At 37.9% G+C, this 15,230-nt stretch overlaps 1 protein-coding gene across 8 annotated transcripts in view; it reads right to left on the minus strand.

Annotated features, from left to right (window-relative positions):
• Window positions 1-566: 566 nt before the first annotated feature.
• Window positions 567-15,230, minus strand: part of vegfaa (vascular endothelial growth factor Aa) — a 14,883-nt gene continuing 219 nt past the window's right edge. Inside the window, exons 1-7 of one of the 8 annotated variants that reach the window (XM_028471460.1) lie at window positions 15,026-15,230; window positions 13,613-13,655; window positions 9,433-9,629; window positions 8,247-8,323; window positions 8,128-8,160; window positions 3,972-4,103; window positions 567-1,851 (exon numbers count right to left, since the gene is read on the minus strand). The exon at window positions 15,026-15,230 is cut by the window's right edge and continues 219 nt beyond it. In XM_028471460.1, coding sequence (XP_028327261.1) covers window positions 1,830-1,851; window positions 3,972-4,103; window positions 8,128-8,160; window positions 8,247-8,323; window positions 9,433-9,629; window positions 13,613-13,655; window positions 15,026-15,091 — 570 coding nt within the window. In that variant the 5' untranslated portion in view covers window positions 15,092-15,230 and the 3' untranslated portion in view covers window positions 567-1,829. Of the gene's footprint in view, window positions 1,852-3,971; window positions 4,104-8,123; window positions 8,161-8,246; window positions 8,324-9,432; window positions 9,630-13,612; window positions 13,656-15,025 lie in introns of those variants that run through there. The other 7 variants (XM_028471464.1, XM_028471466.1, XM_028471461.1 and 4 more) reach the window with 7 other exon arrangements.

Consider the following 15,230-nt stretch of genomic DNA (forward strand, 5'->3'; position numbering starts at 1 on the left):
TGAACGATCATATAAGTCATAGATAAAATCCGATGGGGGAAGCAGTACTACTTTATTTATAGTAATGTTAAATCACAAATATTTTTTAAAAGCTGGAAAAATATCCCACAGAATTCTGGCAAATTACATTGAAAACTACGAGACAATTAGCTGCAGAGTCAAGGAATTTTGACCAATTGCTTTTTTGTTTGATTTTGTACTATTTTCCCTTCACAAAAACATAGATTTTTCTGGTCCAGCCCAATTGAGATCAAACCGGGTCGTTTGTTGCCCTTAAACTAAAATGAGATTGATACCCCTGTTATAAAGGATATTGAGCAAGTTGCGTCTTTGAAATATACAGCCGTGAGAAAATGAACAGCTTAAAACTTATGGTTTCCAACAACCATTGCTATCCTAGGACATGGACTCTTTTCATGTATTTCAGCATTTGTATGCGTGTGTGTGTGTGTGTGTGTGTGTTAGAGCAGTAGAATCAGTAGAAGAAGCTGATCTGACCAGAAATCACCTGAACACATCAAATATCTGACGATGATCTCAACTCCCGCCTGTTATTTTATCTTGTATCTATTCTCAAGGCCTTTACAGTGAATAATTGGTCTGTGAATGTGTCTGTGTGTGTGTGTGTGTGTGTGTGTGTGTGTGTGTGTTTGAGTGGCATGGACATTTAAAATTTGCTCAAACTGGAGGCCTTGCTCAGGCTCTTTCATTCCTTCACACGACATGTCCCCAGGCCCATCCAGTGCCAAATCACATGTCTGCTTTCCCAGTCCAAATGAAAGCCACCTGTGCTGGCACGTCATTCCCAAACATGTTGGTGGTTAGCCTGTTTATCGGCCAACACGGCCGCTGTGATTCCCTCCAGCTGCTGAGAAACACAGCTTTACTTTACATGGAATGTCAAAGCCCTTTTTTTCCCACAACAAAAACTTCTCCATTCTGTCTGTGTGGACACATTGAAAACAGCTGGAGAGCAAAAACACATCACGTTAACACTGGAAATAAATATCTGAATAAAAAATACTTAGCATGATCTATAAATTAGATGTAGTGTCACGGGAGGAGATCTCTGCTACGTTTGTACAGGTGCTTTGAAGAAGAGCAGCACTGCTGAACGTTCTTCTGTAACTCAAGTTCTCCAGACAACTTTGTGAAAGGAACAATATCTGAAAATCAAATACACTCTGTGCACAAAGTAAAGACACGTTGGTTTTCTCCTCCAGGGACGGCTGACGGGGGACAGGTGCTGTTCCAAGGAAAGTCCTGATCCTGGTCTCAGTGTGACCATCCATCCCACGTAAGCCTTCCACGACGGAAGAAGGTCAAGTTCACATTAGCCGCTCCAGTGGACTGGGCTGGGTCGATACGGCGGAGGGAACTTCCTCCTGCCACTCAGTTCAAGAACAGCCGGTGCTCCAGTGCCTCCTCGTCCTCCAACCATCTTCACCATCAGAGGCACAATGCGGCTCCAAGCTGCTTTGCTCAGGAAGTGCTCCTTTACCAGTCGTCATATTTTCACATCCACAGCAGACACGCATCCAGTGAAACTTCTGGTCCAGCTCTCCTCCTTGGATTGGCTTTCCATTCGCATGCCAAATAACAGGATTTAAATACTTCTTTAAAACATAGCAGCGATAAACTTTGTCGATGTGTATAATAAAGAACAGATAGAATAAAATCTTTAGACGGAAAACAGCTGACTTAGAGAGCTGCGTTCACAGTGTCCCGTCTTCCATGGTCGGCTTTGTGTCCTTTGAAGGGAATGCATCCTCACGTTTGGAAAGTGCTGTGCCAAGAAAAGATTTCCTTCATAAACAGTGTAGCAGGCTTCATCTCCGCGCCTTCTCGCATCTGAGGGCAACAAGAGAAATCATTGGTTAGCTCATCACTAAACTCTGCTTCATTCAGACAGATGGTCCCGAAAATACTTTTCCTGTTCAATCATGAAGACAAAACTTCCAAACAAACGTTCAATAAGATTCCTTTGAAGGGATTAAAGTGGGTTCCTTTCATTCCAGTGGTGGATTTTCAAGCAGGCATTACCATTGGGAATGGGGAGGTCTGGAATGAAGGTGAATGGGAAATTAATCCCCTCAACCCACCCACCACAAAAAAATGTTTTTGGTGCAGCTTTGTCAAAAACTCATGTTTTACTACTTTACTAGCAATGTGGCAGGTTTACGTCTACCAGGACACACTCCTGCAACACTTTTCTGGGAACTGAACGGAGTGTCTTCAGGATAGTTCAAATGCATAAATCTTTGTTGTTTTGTCACCACTTCTCATTCAATAGCTGTGTGTGTACAAAGGGTGTAAGAAAAAACATCGATATATCTCAATATTTCACCACGCTTTTATCACATCAATCCAAAAAATTCCCAAATCAATTTTTTAACATAAAAAACATTTAATTGCACTAACATATGCATAGCACATAAAAGCATGGTCACACGGTGTCACTGAAACACATCAGACCTTGTTAAATTACCTCACCCCTCAATGTATTTTAGCTTGGAAGTAGATTATACTTTGTCATTAAAAAACTGGGCACTTTTACAGATGTATGTATGATGTTCTTAAGATTCTTAAAGTCAACATAGAGGATTGTTTGTGCAAATAAAATTAAAATTAAAAAAAACTTTGGATTTCATAGCTGCATTTTCCTTTAGTGGTCAGTGATAATATATCAGTTTGTCTCATGAATGTAGAGGCTTCATTTTCATATTTCATTCACATTCTAATAATACTAAAAGTCAATAATTACAGAGTGCGTTTTATATTCAGACGATAAAATATATGGCCTAATAAAAGTGAAATGGTGGGAATCAGAAAATTTGACTTTCGCCTATTGATGTTTGATAAACTGTGTAACAGAAAAAGTATTTTTTCAGATCCACATAATTCGTAAATGATTGCTATAAGAAAAAAAGTTACACAAAAGGACATCATGTTGTGCTACTATCCTGCTTGTGACGCATGAAGCAATAACAACGTATATCATGAAATTTGCAGGTTTTCAATTGCATTTCGTCAACGAAAAGAAGAGTCTGGGTGGCATCCCATAAAAACACTCTTAGGTCATTCCACTAAACAACAGCATGTGTGGATGGAAAACAGACACTGAGCTGAGATGATGGAGCGTGGGAGCGTCAACGCTCAGGTTAACTGTGTGAAATAACCCATTCCTGTTCAGAGACATGAACACCATTGGTGAAAGTTATGTACTCACGTTACTGATACTGTAAGCTACTGTAATTAAGTTTCCTTTATGGGTACTTTTTTGAGCATATTTCTAAATCAGTAATTTTACTTGTACTTAAATACGTTTTAAAAGAGGTAAATTTTTACATTTCTACACCCAACCATTACTGCGAAAATGATAATTTTTTGTTTTAAAATGAATTAAATGACCAGACAACAATCAAATAATCCATATGTTCTTAGTCGTGCTATTTCTGATCAGAAATGTAGTTACACTAGAGGCTAAGAATTTATTATTATTATTTTTTTTTAATTGAATTCATTTGTTATTTTATTTAGAAAAATAATTTTTGACAAACATTTTTTTTAATACAGATGCCGTTGTGGAAAATAAATTGAGCTCCAACTGTGCAAGATTTGGTCGCTTCCTTTTTCAGTTTATACATGAGAAGTTTACTGTATGCAAGGGAACCATAGCAACATTTATTACCAAAAATAAACGTTGGGGGTGAAAGTAACTAGTAACTTTTACTTTGTGTACTATTTAATTGAGCTACTTTTTACTTGTACTTGAGTATTTTATGTATGACTTAGTTGTACTTGAGAACAGTTCTTCTATTTGAGTAGAAGATATTAATACTCTTTACACTGGACATACAGCAAGCATCACAATGCACAGCAGCAGCTCTTTCCCACGTACACAGACAACATAGAAAAGCAGAGAAGAAGCCAACAGGAGTGAAGAAAAAGAGCAAGAGCATCAAACAAACCTGCAAGTTCTTTGGTTTAAGTCAAGCTGCCTGGATTTGCAGTCTAACTGAGTGAATTTGCAGGAGCAGTGACACGTGAAAGGATCCTGCACAAACAAGCGTTTTCTCCTCTCTGAGCAAGGCGCACAGTGGCTGCAAGGGAAGCAAAAAGGAGAGACAGAGAGCTAAGCTAGAGAACAGATCCTACAGAGAGGCCACACACACACACACACACACACACACACACACACCTCCCCCGTGTGCACGAGCACTGATGTGAGGGAAATCTATTCAAAAGATCTGCATCAGTTTTTGAAAATGCTGTGATAAATGTGGAGCAGAATGAATGAAGGTGAGGTTTGTTTTAGAATCATTATTTTATTTCCTCTTCACTAGCATTAAGATCCCCAAAACACACTCTAATGTCAGAGGTAAACAGGACAGCGTCTAAAACTGACATAGGCAACTGGCGGCCCGGGGGCCACATATGGCCCTCGATCTAATTTTATGCAGCCCCCAAAGTTAGGGATAAAAATTGATAAGAATTTAGCGATTCTGATTCCATTATCGATACTGCTTACTGATTCTCATTGGGTGAGGGAATTAAATAATACAAATGTATTTGTTTGCGTTAACTCTTCATTATATTATCTTTGTCTCTTTAATTTCCTGCAGGGATATCAGCGCTATTTTAATCCACCAGGTATAGATTGTGTTCACTGGATAATAATATATACAAAAGCGCTTTATAACACTGATGAATTATTATTATTACAACATATGACACATTTTGGCTACAAACATTTGAGAATATTTACAGTGCTCCTTTTGAACTTGAACAACTTGATTTAAAATGAATTGAGACCTAAAACAAATAATTCTTCTGTAAAAAAAGAACATATGAACCAAAAAAACAGCTGCACTTATTGTTATGTATTTAAACGGTAAAGCTTTAGTTCAGTCTTTGTTTACATTTCTATAAATGGACCTTCAGAGACGCCGTCCCCGTTGTTACATGTGACGTCATCAGCCGTGTGTGTGTGTGTGTGTGTGTGTGTGTGTGTGTGTGTGTGTGTGTGTGTGTGTGTGTGTGTGAACATGTGAAAAAGCAAACTAAAGACAACGATCAGTACCAGTCTGTCTCCTGTGTCTGATTACTTGTTATAAGGACATAAGCTGATGATGAGCTGTGTGTTCTTGCTGTTTGTTAAATTCAGAAGAAAAGTCCATGCAAGAAGCAACTTTAGCGCGAGTGTACAGAACCCGAAAGTGAGTAGCGTAGCAACAGAGACGCTACAAACACAGCACGGCGGGTGGAGGAGGTGGATAGCAAACAACTATATGGTGGAAGGAGCTTCACTTGGTGCTAGCATAAACACAATTTACAGGACCTGGAGGAGGTTATCTTTACGTATTTGCGACATAAGAGTTACCGATAAGTGGAATTGACAGACAAGCAAACAAACGATTCCTTGGAATTGGACTACTGGGAAGCGGTTCTCAGAAAGAATTGGTTTTCGATTCCCATCCCTATCCAAAGTAAACATAAAAAATGACATAAATATAAATTAAAAAAAAGCAAGAATACATGAAAAAAATAAATAGAAATACAACATTGCAGGAAAATACAGTAAAAGACAAGAAAAACAGAAAAAACTCCAAAAACACGCATAACTGCTACAAAAATAAACAACAGTAATACACAAAATTACACCAAAAAACACAAAACAACAAAAAAATACACAAAATGACTCAAAATAATATACAAAATCACAGAAAATGAAAACAAAAGTGGCCAAAAAACATCAAAAAATGACTCTGCAAACCCACAGTACTAACAAACTAGCAAAACAAAAACAGAAATACACAAACATTACAGCAAAAAATGCAAAGTGACAGCACAAATACACAATATGACTCCAGAAAACATATATTTTACAGGATAAACACAACAGGACAACAAAATTACTATAAAAACTGTTGTTTACTGTCGTAATGCTAAGTTTAGTCATTATTCTAAATGCTGACATGAATGTTGATAATGTGGCTCTTCAATCAAACAAACACATTTTTGTGGCCCCCGCTGTGTGGAAGTTGCCCACCTCTGGTCTAAAAGGCCATATTTTAATAAAAATGTAATTTATTTTTTTTATTAGCAAAAAAAAATGTCTTGTCTACACTTTGAGGTGAGTGTGCAATTATCACTGGATCCTTGAACTTATGCAACCTGACAAAGCCAACATGTGATTGTGAGCGCCAAGCCCCGAAAAGCAGCTGCTGTAATGTGAACTGTACTTGCCCTTATGAGAGATGCAGAGATGAAAAACAATATGCTGAAGAGGAACTCAGATTGTCATTGCTCTATCTGCGCTTTGAGCTGTAAGGTCACATCACAGACACAACAGGAGCACATTTATTAGAAGGAAAAATCATCCAAGGACTGCACATATTAGTTTAAAAAGCAGGGCGGATTCTCCTCAAGCTTAAAGAACGTCCGGACAGACTGGCAGGATTTAAAGTCTACCAATGGGAACACCACAGAGACACTGGAACCAGCTGGACTATCACACAGGAGATTTTCACCTAATTACAGCGACATGAACCACTACAGTTAGCATCCTCCTCCTGATTATACACTCTTATCATCTAAAGACTGAAGCCAAGTCAAAATGTTAAGGTCGCACTAACAGAAAAGTTCTGACCTGAAAAGATTAGTAAGCCACAATGTCACCACTGTGTGACCCTTAACAACACGACTGTACTACACACATTATAATTGTATGAAGGCTCCATAGTCAGCAAGAAGAGACTAACTGCCAACCTTTTAGAAGGAAGGTTTTACTCATGTTTTGCTAATACAGCGAATGGTAATGTCAGTGTCAATAGTGTATGAAGATTGTGAAAAAATAAACAATTATCAACCTGTGCAACTATATCACAGCGTGGGCCACAATATGAGGGCCACATGGTCAACATTCATGTCAGCATTAAGAATAATGACCAATCTGAGCATTAATACATGGGAGGGGGTGGGTGGGTTTGTCTTTATTTTGTCTTTGGTTTTTGTGTTTTGTCAGTTTTTAGTCATATTGTGTGTTTTTGGAGTCATGTGTGTTTTTGTTATTTATTGTGTGTTCTTTGTGTAATTTTGTGTGTTTTTTTTTTGTATTTTTTTGTATTTTTGTTAATTTGTGCATTCTTGGGGTCACTTTCTGTATTTTTGTTGTTGTCTTCTGTATTATCCTCTCATTTTGTAAACAGTTTGCATGTCTTTGGACCTATTCTGCATTCTGTTGTTGTTGTTTTGTAGTCATTTTGTTTGTTTAAGTGGTTGTTGTGTCCGTCTTTGTCGTTATTTTATGTTTTAGGAGTCACTTTGTGTATTTTTTTAATTCTCTGTATTTTTGTGTACTTGGTGCATCATGTTGGGCTTCATATTCCTTCCAACTTCTTAAATAACAATTTTTGGAGCTTTGCTTTGGGGGCCGCAAAAAAACTTGACTGAGGGCCACCCAAGTCTGTTGTGTAGAAAAAAAAATATATAAATATTAGGTCCAATTAAAATCTGCTTTAGCTCCACATCAGCTTCTTAGCATCTTTGCTAGCTGCGTACATGCACTCTGACGGGCAGAGATTAGCTGACTTTAGCCTGAGGCATGCAGTCAGACACGCTTACGTCTGACTCGGCTAACATGATCTCATGGCATCAGTAAACATGCGCGCCTGTTATCCAATCACAGATGCCACTGGCCTGTAGCACAGCCTAACACTTAGCCCTACGCAAACTGCACACAACTCAACTTATCTCCACACTCGTCCTCTAGTTACAGCTCTAAAAATAAAGAGCGCGTTAGCCGCTCGGCACCTGTTGCTATGATTAGAACGGGGACGTAGCCAGGGGCCGAGGGTCGGGTTTATGCACCTGGAGTCAAGAGTCCAGACAGTGAGCGGACGGACATCTACGTCTCTATCACTGCTGTTATGTCCGCACCATAAAGCACTAAACTCAAGGCCATAAAAGCGTACGCGTGTGTGTGTGTGTGTGTGTGTGTGTGTGCAACGTCACAAGAAACAAAGAAACAGAGGATCTCCTTAACCTCACACAGCTGACCAAAGACAATGTGTGTGTTTGTGTGTACTTGTGTAAATTAAAGGAAAACACAAAACACGTACTTACTATTCTTTTTTTCCTCGAACTTCTGGCTTTACTCTGAAAAGTGAAACGGTGCATACATGAATAGGCTTCCTTTACGTCATGTGACTTTGGGCTTTGAGAGCAAAGGGTTAAAGTCTTACCTACAAACACAAGTTTGATGTTCTGTGAAGCTCAAATGAATCGCATGCTGCGTTACCAATGCTCGAATCCGCATTACCTTAGAGAGGAAAAGACAACTGACGTCAACCACACTGTAATCACATTCATACAACTTATTGCACATGATATTGTTATTGAGAACAATTATTTATAAAGAGTCAGACAGAAAATAAATTGATAGCTTTACACACACAAACTCTTTATCACAACTGAAACAAAGAGTATTGTTAAATTAATACTAGTATAATAAATAAATCTGAAAATGACTGCCAGATGTGACTGTTTATTGTCATTACAGATGTTTGTCCTAAAATTATGCAATCACAACAACGTTTTTGGCAGACACAGGGACTTTATTTCTCCATGCAAAATACACAAAATCCTTTCCTGAAACGGAAAATCTATTTTATTCATTTTTTATCATCATTTGTATTACTTAAAAAAAAAAAATGGAAATCACATTACGACACTAAACACAGCCTCACATACATGTTATTTTAAAAAACATGTATGTGAGGCTGGGGTAAAAAAAAAAAAAAAAAAATTGTTGCGATATTTGTCTTCATGAAACAGATAATCTATTGTTAGCTTTAGCAAGTGTAGCAAAAGAGTGGACATCAAATCTGGCGTGATCTCGACGCGGGCTTTTTTTAGTGCATTTCTGTCATATATAAACACAAATCATGTGCAAACTGTGGAACCTTTTTGGTGAAATGATGTTACTCTACGTGTCCTTAAATAATCAGCAAGAAAAATAACTGCTGCTGCTGCTGTACGTTGGTAACATTTTGTGCAGGTTGTTAATCAAATACACTTTGGATTTAACTTTTTAAAGAGTAACAAAGTCAAAATGATTTTCACGTGAGTTCCACTTAAGAGCCTTTTAGCTGCTCTCAACCATATTACAGTCTTCCTGCCTTGTTGCTTTGCCTCGTTTTTTGGTGGAGATGGCGCAGTTGTCATCATGTGACCTTGGTACGGAGATTAGGTCATGAGATGACCTCTAACGTCATACTCATGTCACATGATTACAAATGAGCCACCTCCACATAAATGCCATCACATCCCATTTTTCTGACACAGTGAAAGGTCGTTGGCTGAAGGGAGACCCCACAGTTGTGTGAACGTGTAACCCCCCCAACCCACCTCCTCGCCCAGAGAGCTCACCTGCAGAGTGACGTTGCGTGTGTCCGTAGGAACACACTCCATGGCTTCGTCGTTGCAGCAGCCTCCGCAGCGTTTCAGCACCACACAGGAGGGGCTGTACGTGTGCGCCGTGTCTTCTGGGTATTCCTGGTAGATGTCCACGAGAATCTCCCGAGGCTGACACATGCTCTTCATAATGACTTCTGTGATGGGGATAACTGCAGGAACAAGACAAGACACCAACTCCATCAGTGAATGGTTCACAGCATTATTATTTAGTTAATTTAATGCATTCATGTGAGAAAAGGTGTTTTTTTAAATGCTGAGGTGGAGAAAAGTGTCTTTAAAGCATTAAAGCAGAAACTTCTCACATCAACAACAACCACTAACATAGATTATAAACATATATACTAGTCTTCACTACTCAAGTAAAAGTAATATAAACTTGGCTAAAAAATGACTCTGGTAAAAGTAAAAGTATGGAAGTTGCTCCCTTACTTGAGAAAAAGTAAAAAGGCACATGCTACAAAATGTACTCAAGTAAAAAAGTTTTTTTAAAATGTCCCTTCAATAATAGAGTTTTTAAACAAACAAATTCCATATATTTTGTATTTTTAAAAGAACTAGTAGAATACTGGTACATGGAAACAAGTTAATTATGTTGCCTTTGAACAAATGTAGCACTCATAATGAATACAATTTGCAAAAAAATGTGTCAGAAAAAAAAAAAAAAGTGCAATGCTCTATAAAACCCAAAACAGCTTTGAGTTTAAAATGTTAACCATAAAACTAAGGGACCTGCCCAACAGAAAACAGCTCAAACTTCCGACATTTTGCATCTTTTTATTGTGCGACGTCATCTTTGAAGCTCTTAAAAGTAACAAATTCATTTTTAAAATGTAAGGAGTAAAAAGTATAGATATTTGTTTTAAAAAGAAAAGGAGTAAAAGTAAAAATTTGCCAAAAAAAAGGAAAGTACAGATAGTAGAAAAACTACTTAACTACAGTAACAAAGTATTTTCTGTTTTTATTTAAGTGGATACATTAATAATCTCAAGCAGTGGTTCCCAACCTTTGTTTGGATAATGACCCTATTTTAATATCACACATTTCTGGTGATCCCAAAGACTTTATTTTCCTTCTAAAAATTTGTTTTTGATCATGTTTTTAAAAACATTCATATTATTTAATTATATATGTTTTTTATATTAAATTATAAGATTTTAGATTTAAATTATATAAAGTGAAAATATAGAATACAGTTGTTTAAAATTGTGTATTGTTTTAACTTTGAAAACAATTTAAAAAAAAAAAACTAGACATTTCAGGAGACCCCAAATGAGGTCACAACCCAAAGGTTTAAAAACCCTGATATAGAAAGTGAAGTTAAAAAGTAGAAGAGGGATTTACAAAAGAAAAGATGTCCTTATATGGATGAATTATGTGAATTATTTTTTAGTCGTAAAACTGTTGTTCAAACAGGAGTTAATACAAGTTTCATAATAAGCTGAGAAAGAGTCAGAGAAATACCTTGGTTTAAAAACCTTTTTGTTTGAATGTTCAAATCTCTCTCATAGTGACTGTATTAAGTGGACATGGACCTGATGTGCAGAGATAAAGTGATGATGCTTCATCATCTCTCCCAGTGTGTAAATAAAGCTGAGCAGGGGCTTTCCCTTCCCTCCCACACTGCCAACAGGCCCCGTTCCCACTGACCCCAGGATAACTCCTGACCCCTGATTCGTCAGAGCAGCCATGACCTGGAGCGCCATGGCGCCACAGTTCACCTCCGACATGTGACCCCAGCCAACCCACCCAGTCTGCAGGCTTTGACTCAGTGCCGAGCACAAAGAAAACCCACGGCAGTGAAATCACTGCACATTTAGCTCAGGTGGGAAATGAATCTGCAGTTATAAAAGTGACAGAAAACAACTCCAACATCTCCACAAGCTGCAGGACAAGCCTTTGTTTCGCACGACTGACGACAAACAAACGCCACTTCTGTCCTTCGTCTGTTGCCATCTTTGACAAAAACAAACCTGTTTTCAAGGTCATTGACAGCAGTTCCTCTCGCCATCTGGATACATAATCACAATCAAGTGTTTGTGCAGCAGAGCACAGGTCTGAGAGCCCCATCAGGTCACGTCTTCCTCAAGCCTCCATAGTCAACGTTAGACCATCCAAAGTCCCACCAAATGTCATAGTCACCATCGGCTAGGGCTGGGCGATATACACCAAAACTCTCATCTCCATATTTATTTTCTTAAGATGGCAATATATACGATATAAATCTCAATATTTTTAATTTAAATGAAATCAAACCAGAAAAACAATTCTGGGTTAAATTTGCTGATAAAAAATGCCACACAGGCACATTTATTAAAAATAGCCGCACAATATGTGCCACTTTTGGCTTTTTCTGGCATAAGAGAGCACGTGTGAGTCAGTGAGTGTAGTGTGTTTAGGGAAAAGTCTGGGTTAGGACGCACTCAGAAATCCATCCAACTGTGCTGTTCTGGAAAGTAACAAACGCAGCGACTCCTACAAGTATTTTAATACAAAATGAGCTATAAAATTAAAATCTATATCGATACAGGCGATGTAGTAATTTTCTATATCACCAAAAAAGAAATCTCAATATATTGCCCAGTCCTACCATCAGCATCAAAGTTCTCTATTCAAGTCACACAGTGTTGGCTAGTCAACTATGTAATAAAGTCAAGACAGAAGAGGGTTCACAGCATCTTGGACCTGTTTATCAAAAACTGAAGGTTTGGTGTGTTGGTGAGTGGTTAAACAGACGGATGTTCCAGTTAATAAACCTCAGGGTTTATCATACGTGGACACGCTCAGCCTGTCACTGGTTTCCTGCGCAACAGTCCTCACATCGACCACACAACCTGTTCACTGAGACTGTACTGAATTCATCACCTCTCAACATGTGTAGGGCCTCCAACTGGAAAACTAACGGAAAATACAGAATCACACATTTCCACCATATTTTTCACTGTAAAACGAGTGATCTAATTTTAGCTTTAGCAAGTGTAGCAAACGGCTCGGGGTGGGCATTGCCATGAATCTGACAATGATATTTTCATGTCACGAAATGATACACCCCAATATATCCTGATACTAAACAATACGATATAGATCGCAATGTCAATAATTTCACTTTTACGAGTACAAAATAGCATGAAATACAATTTATTTCATTTTTTTTCTTAAACTTGTGAGAACAAGTAAAGGGTAGTTAAAGTCCCGATACAACTTTTTCACTTCCGATACAATATCAATATTGCAGCCTTGGGTATTGGTCGATACCGATATCGATCCGATACAATGTCAGCATGAATCATACATAGTTTTATTACTTATTTTGTAGTGTGGAATATTAAAAAAGACTTGATCATGTGATGTTACTCAAACAGAGAACAATAATCAGCAACAGAAGGTATGAGAAAAACTGACCCATTTATTATTAACCAATTGGTTACATATATTTTAACCTTCAACATAATATCTACAGTATTCTACATTTGAATAAAAATAATATAATTTAGAGATTTTAGATGCAGTCCGATAAAATCCAATATTCGTCTTCTGGCTGATATCGCACCAATATTTGATATCAATATCGGATCGGGACACCCCTAGTAAATGGTAACGAACTGTAATTGAAATACCAATATGAAAACAACAACAGACACTGATAAGTTCTTCATTATTATTATTTTTTTAAGTACCCACATATATCTACAAAGTGTTCAGTATTCTTAATTAAAATAAAGTGCAACCAACTTCCAAACTCAAATGTACTGATGAGTGAGATAGTTTAACAAGGTCTGATGTGGTTCACTGACTGGCTATTTACGTGCTATGTTAGCGCAATTTAATGTTTGTTTTTTTTCTTTTTTTTTTAAATTAAAAAAATTGATTTTGACATTTCTTAGAAAGATTTATTTCTTACAGTCTTACAAAAGGCTGGACGTCAAATCTGACGTGATCTCAGTGCGTGTTCGTTTAAGTGCATTTTGTGCTGTGAATAAATATGAAACTAACGACAATAGTCAACTCCATTAACTGTATTAAGCATGTTTGTTACAATTTTATGACATTTAATAGTGTGTAATGACTCTGATTAGGGAAAGTAAAAAAACACTTCATCCAACACTTAATAAACAGGAAATAATTCACCACTTACCTTCATTTTTACTCTTATCCACTCCCTTGTTCAGACTGGCAGTCTATAAGAAATACACAACACACAACAAACCGTTCAGTATTTCAGTTCTTTGTAGAGCTTCTGCCTTTATTGCACAGATAGAAACAGGAATTAAACCTCATTTGCAATCTCAAGTGGAATATTTGGACATTTTTGTGAAGCAGTTAAAGACATTTAGCCACACACAAAAAAAAAAAAAAACGCCACTGGGAGTTGTTCTCGTCCACTTTGTGCCACATGATGGTGTTGAGTCACTTTGTTCGACTCAGTTGTGAGTTTGACAACAAAAATCTAAGAGTTGTGGTTATGGAATAAATGCCAGTTGGTTTCTCAGTCATTACAGTAAAGTGTTGAGATGCCTTGTGGCTTCTTAGACCAAGACAGAAAGTCTGACTGATGACTTATTATCAGGCCTGGGACGGTCTACTTTTGTCCTGATTAGGATTTATAATGATACCTGGGTGCTGACGCCATTTATATTGCAACTCTGATTTATTGTAATTTGATGGGTATTGATTATTGTGACTTTAAATTCATGTTTTCTTTCTCCAAAAATGAAAGTTGAATCCTACACTTCTAGGAAAAAAAAAAGAAAAAAAAAAACACAAGTCATAGTTTAATAAATGATGAACTTCACAGTCAGTCGCTCTGACATTTATTCACAATAGAGTTAACCTATGAACACATGCAGGAGATAAAATGATTCTGGCAAAGACTGTAATATCGTCACAAACAAATTACGATATTAATATTGTTTTTCAAACCCTGGGTAATGTGGGTGTTTAAAGACGATCAATAGTGATGAGGGTGTCTGTTCTGCACAACATTGGATCTCAAATTGTTACTGAAATGGGTCACAAAATGAATATACTGTACTTCATCATGGAAAACCTTCCAAAAAGAGTGAATGAAGAATTCATTTGAAATGTAAACTACTAACAAGTGCTGCACCTCACTTAACACATTAAGTTGCTTTTATTTTTGGAAGCAGCTTTAGTTAGAGGACGAGAGAGGACCGGCTGTGGTGGGGCTGCTGCAACGCGCGCAGATATTGCGTGAGAAAGCCTGCGGGCATCCAGCAGGGCGGCGGGTGTCACAGCCTGAGCCTGGGACCGGGTCACCGTTTGTATTGTGTTTACTGCTCATTATGATCATGTCATAAAGGACTGGAGGAAGCATTGATCAGCAAAACAACACGACTTTCATTCATCATTACGATGCAAATCATCAAAAACACTAAAACACTATTATAAATACTTTTTTTAAGAAAAAAACAATTACTACACAAGATAAAGGAAATATATGAATGTGCTTTATTGATGAGGACACACAAACATAATAGTGAAATAATGGATCCCAAGGTGTCACGCACGCGCCTGTGTGCACACTCACCTTAACAGTGGACAGGTGAAGCGCTGCAGCCAGCAGGATTCTCAGCACACTGACAGCTAAGTTCATGATGGTAATCCGTACGATGATGGGTGGGAAAGATGAGCACAGTTCGCAGTGAGCACGCACCGGGTCAGAGCCAATGAGAAGCGTGTGCACGTCCGCACGGAGCCCATCCACAGACAAAGAGCTGATCAGCCCGCGGAGC

The sequence above is a fragment of the Gouania willdenowi genome, chromosome 16 (assembly GCF_900634775.1).
Source record: "Gouania willdenowi chromosome 16, fGouWil2.1, whole genome shotgun sequence".
In the NCBI taxonomy this organism is placed as follows: Eukaryota; Metazoa; Chordata; class Actinopteri; order Blenniiformes; family Gobiesocidae; genus Gouania; species Gouania willdenowi.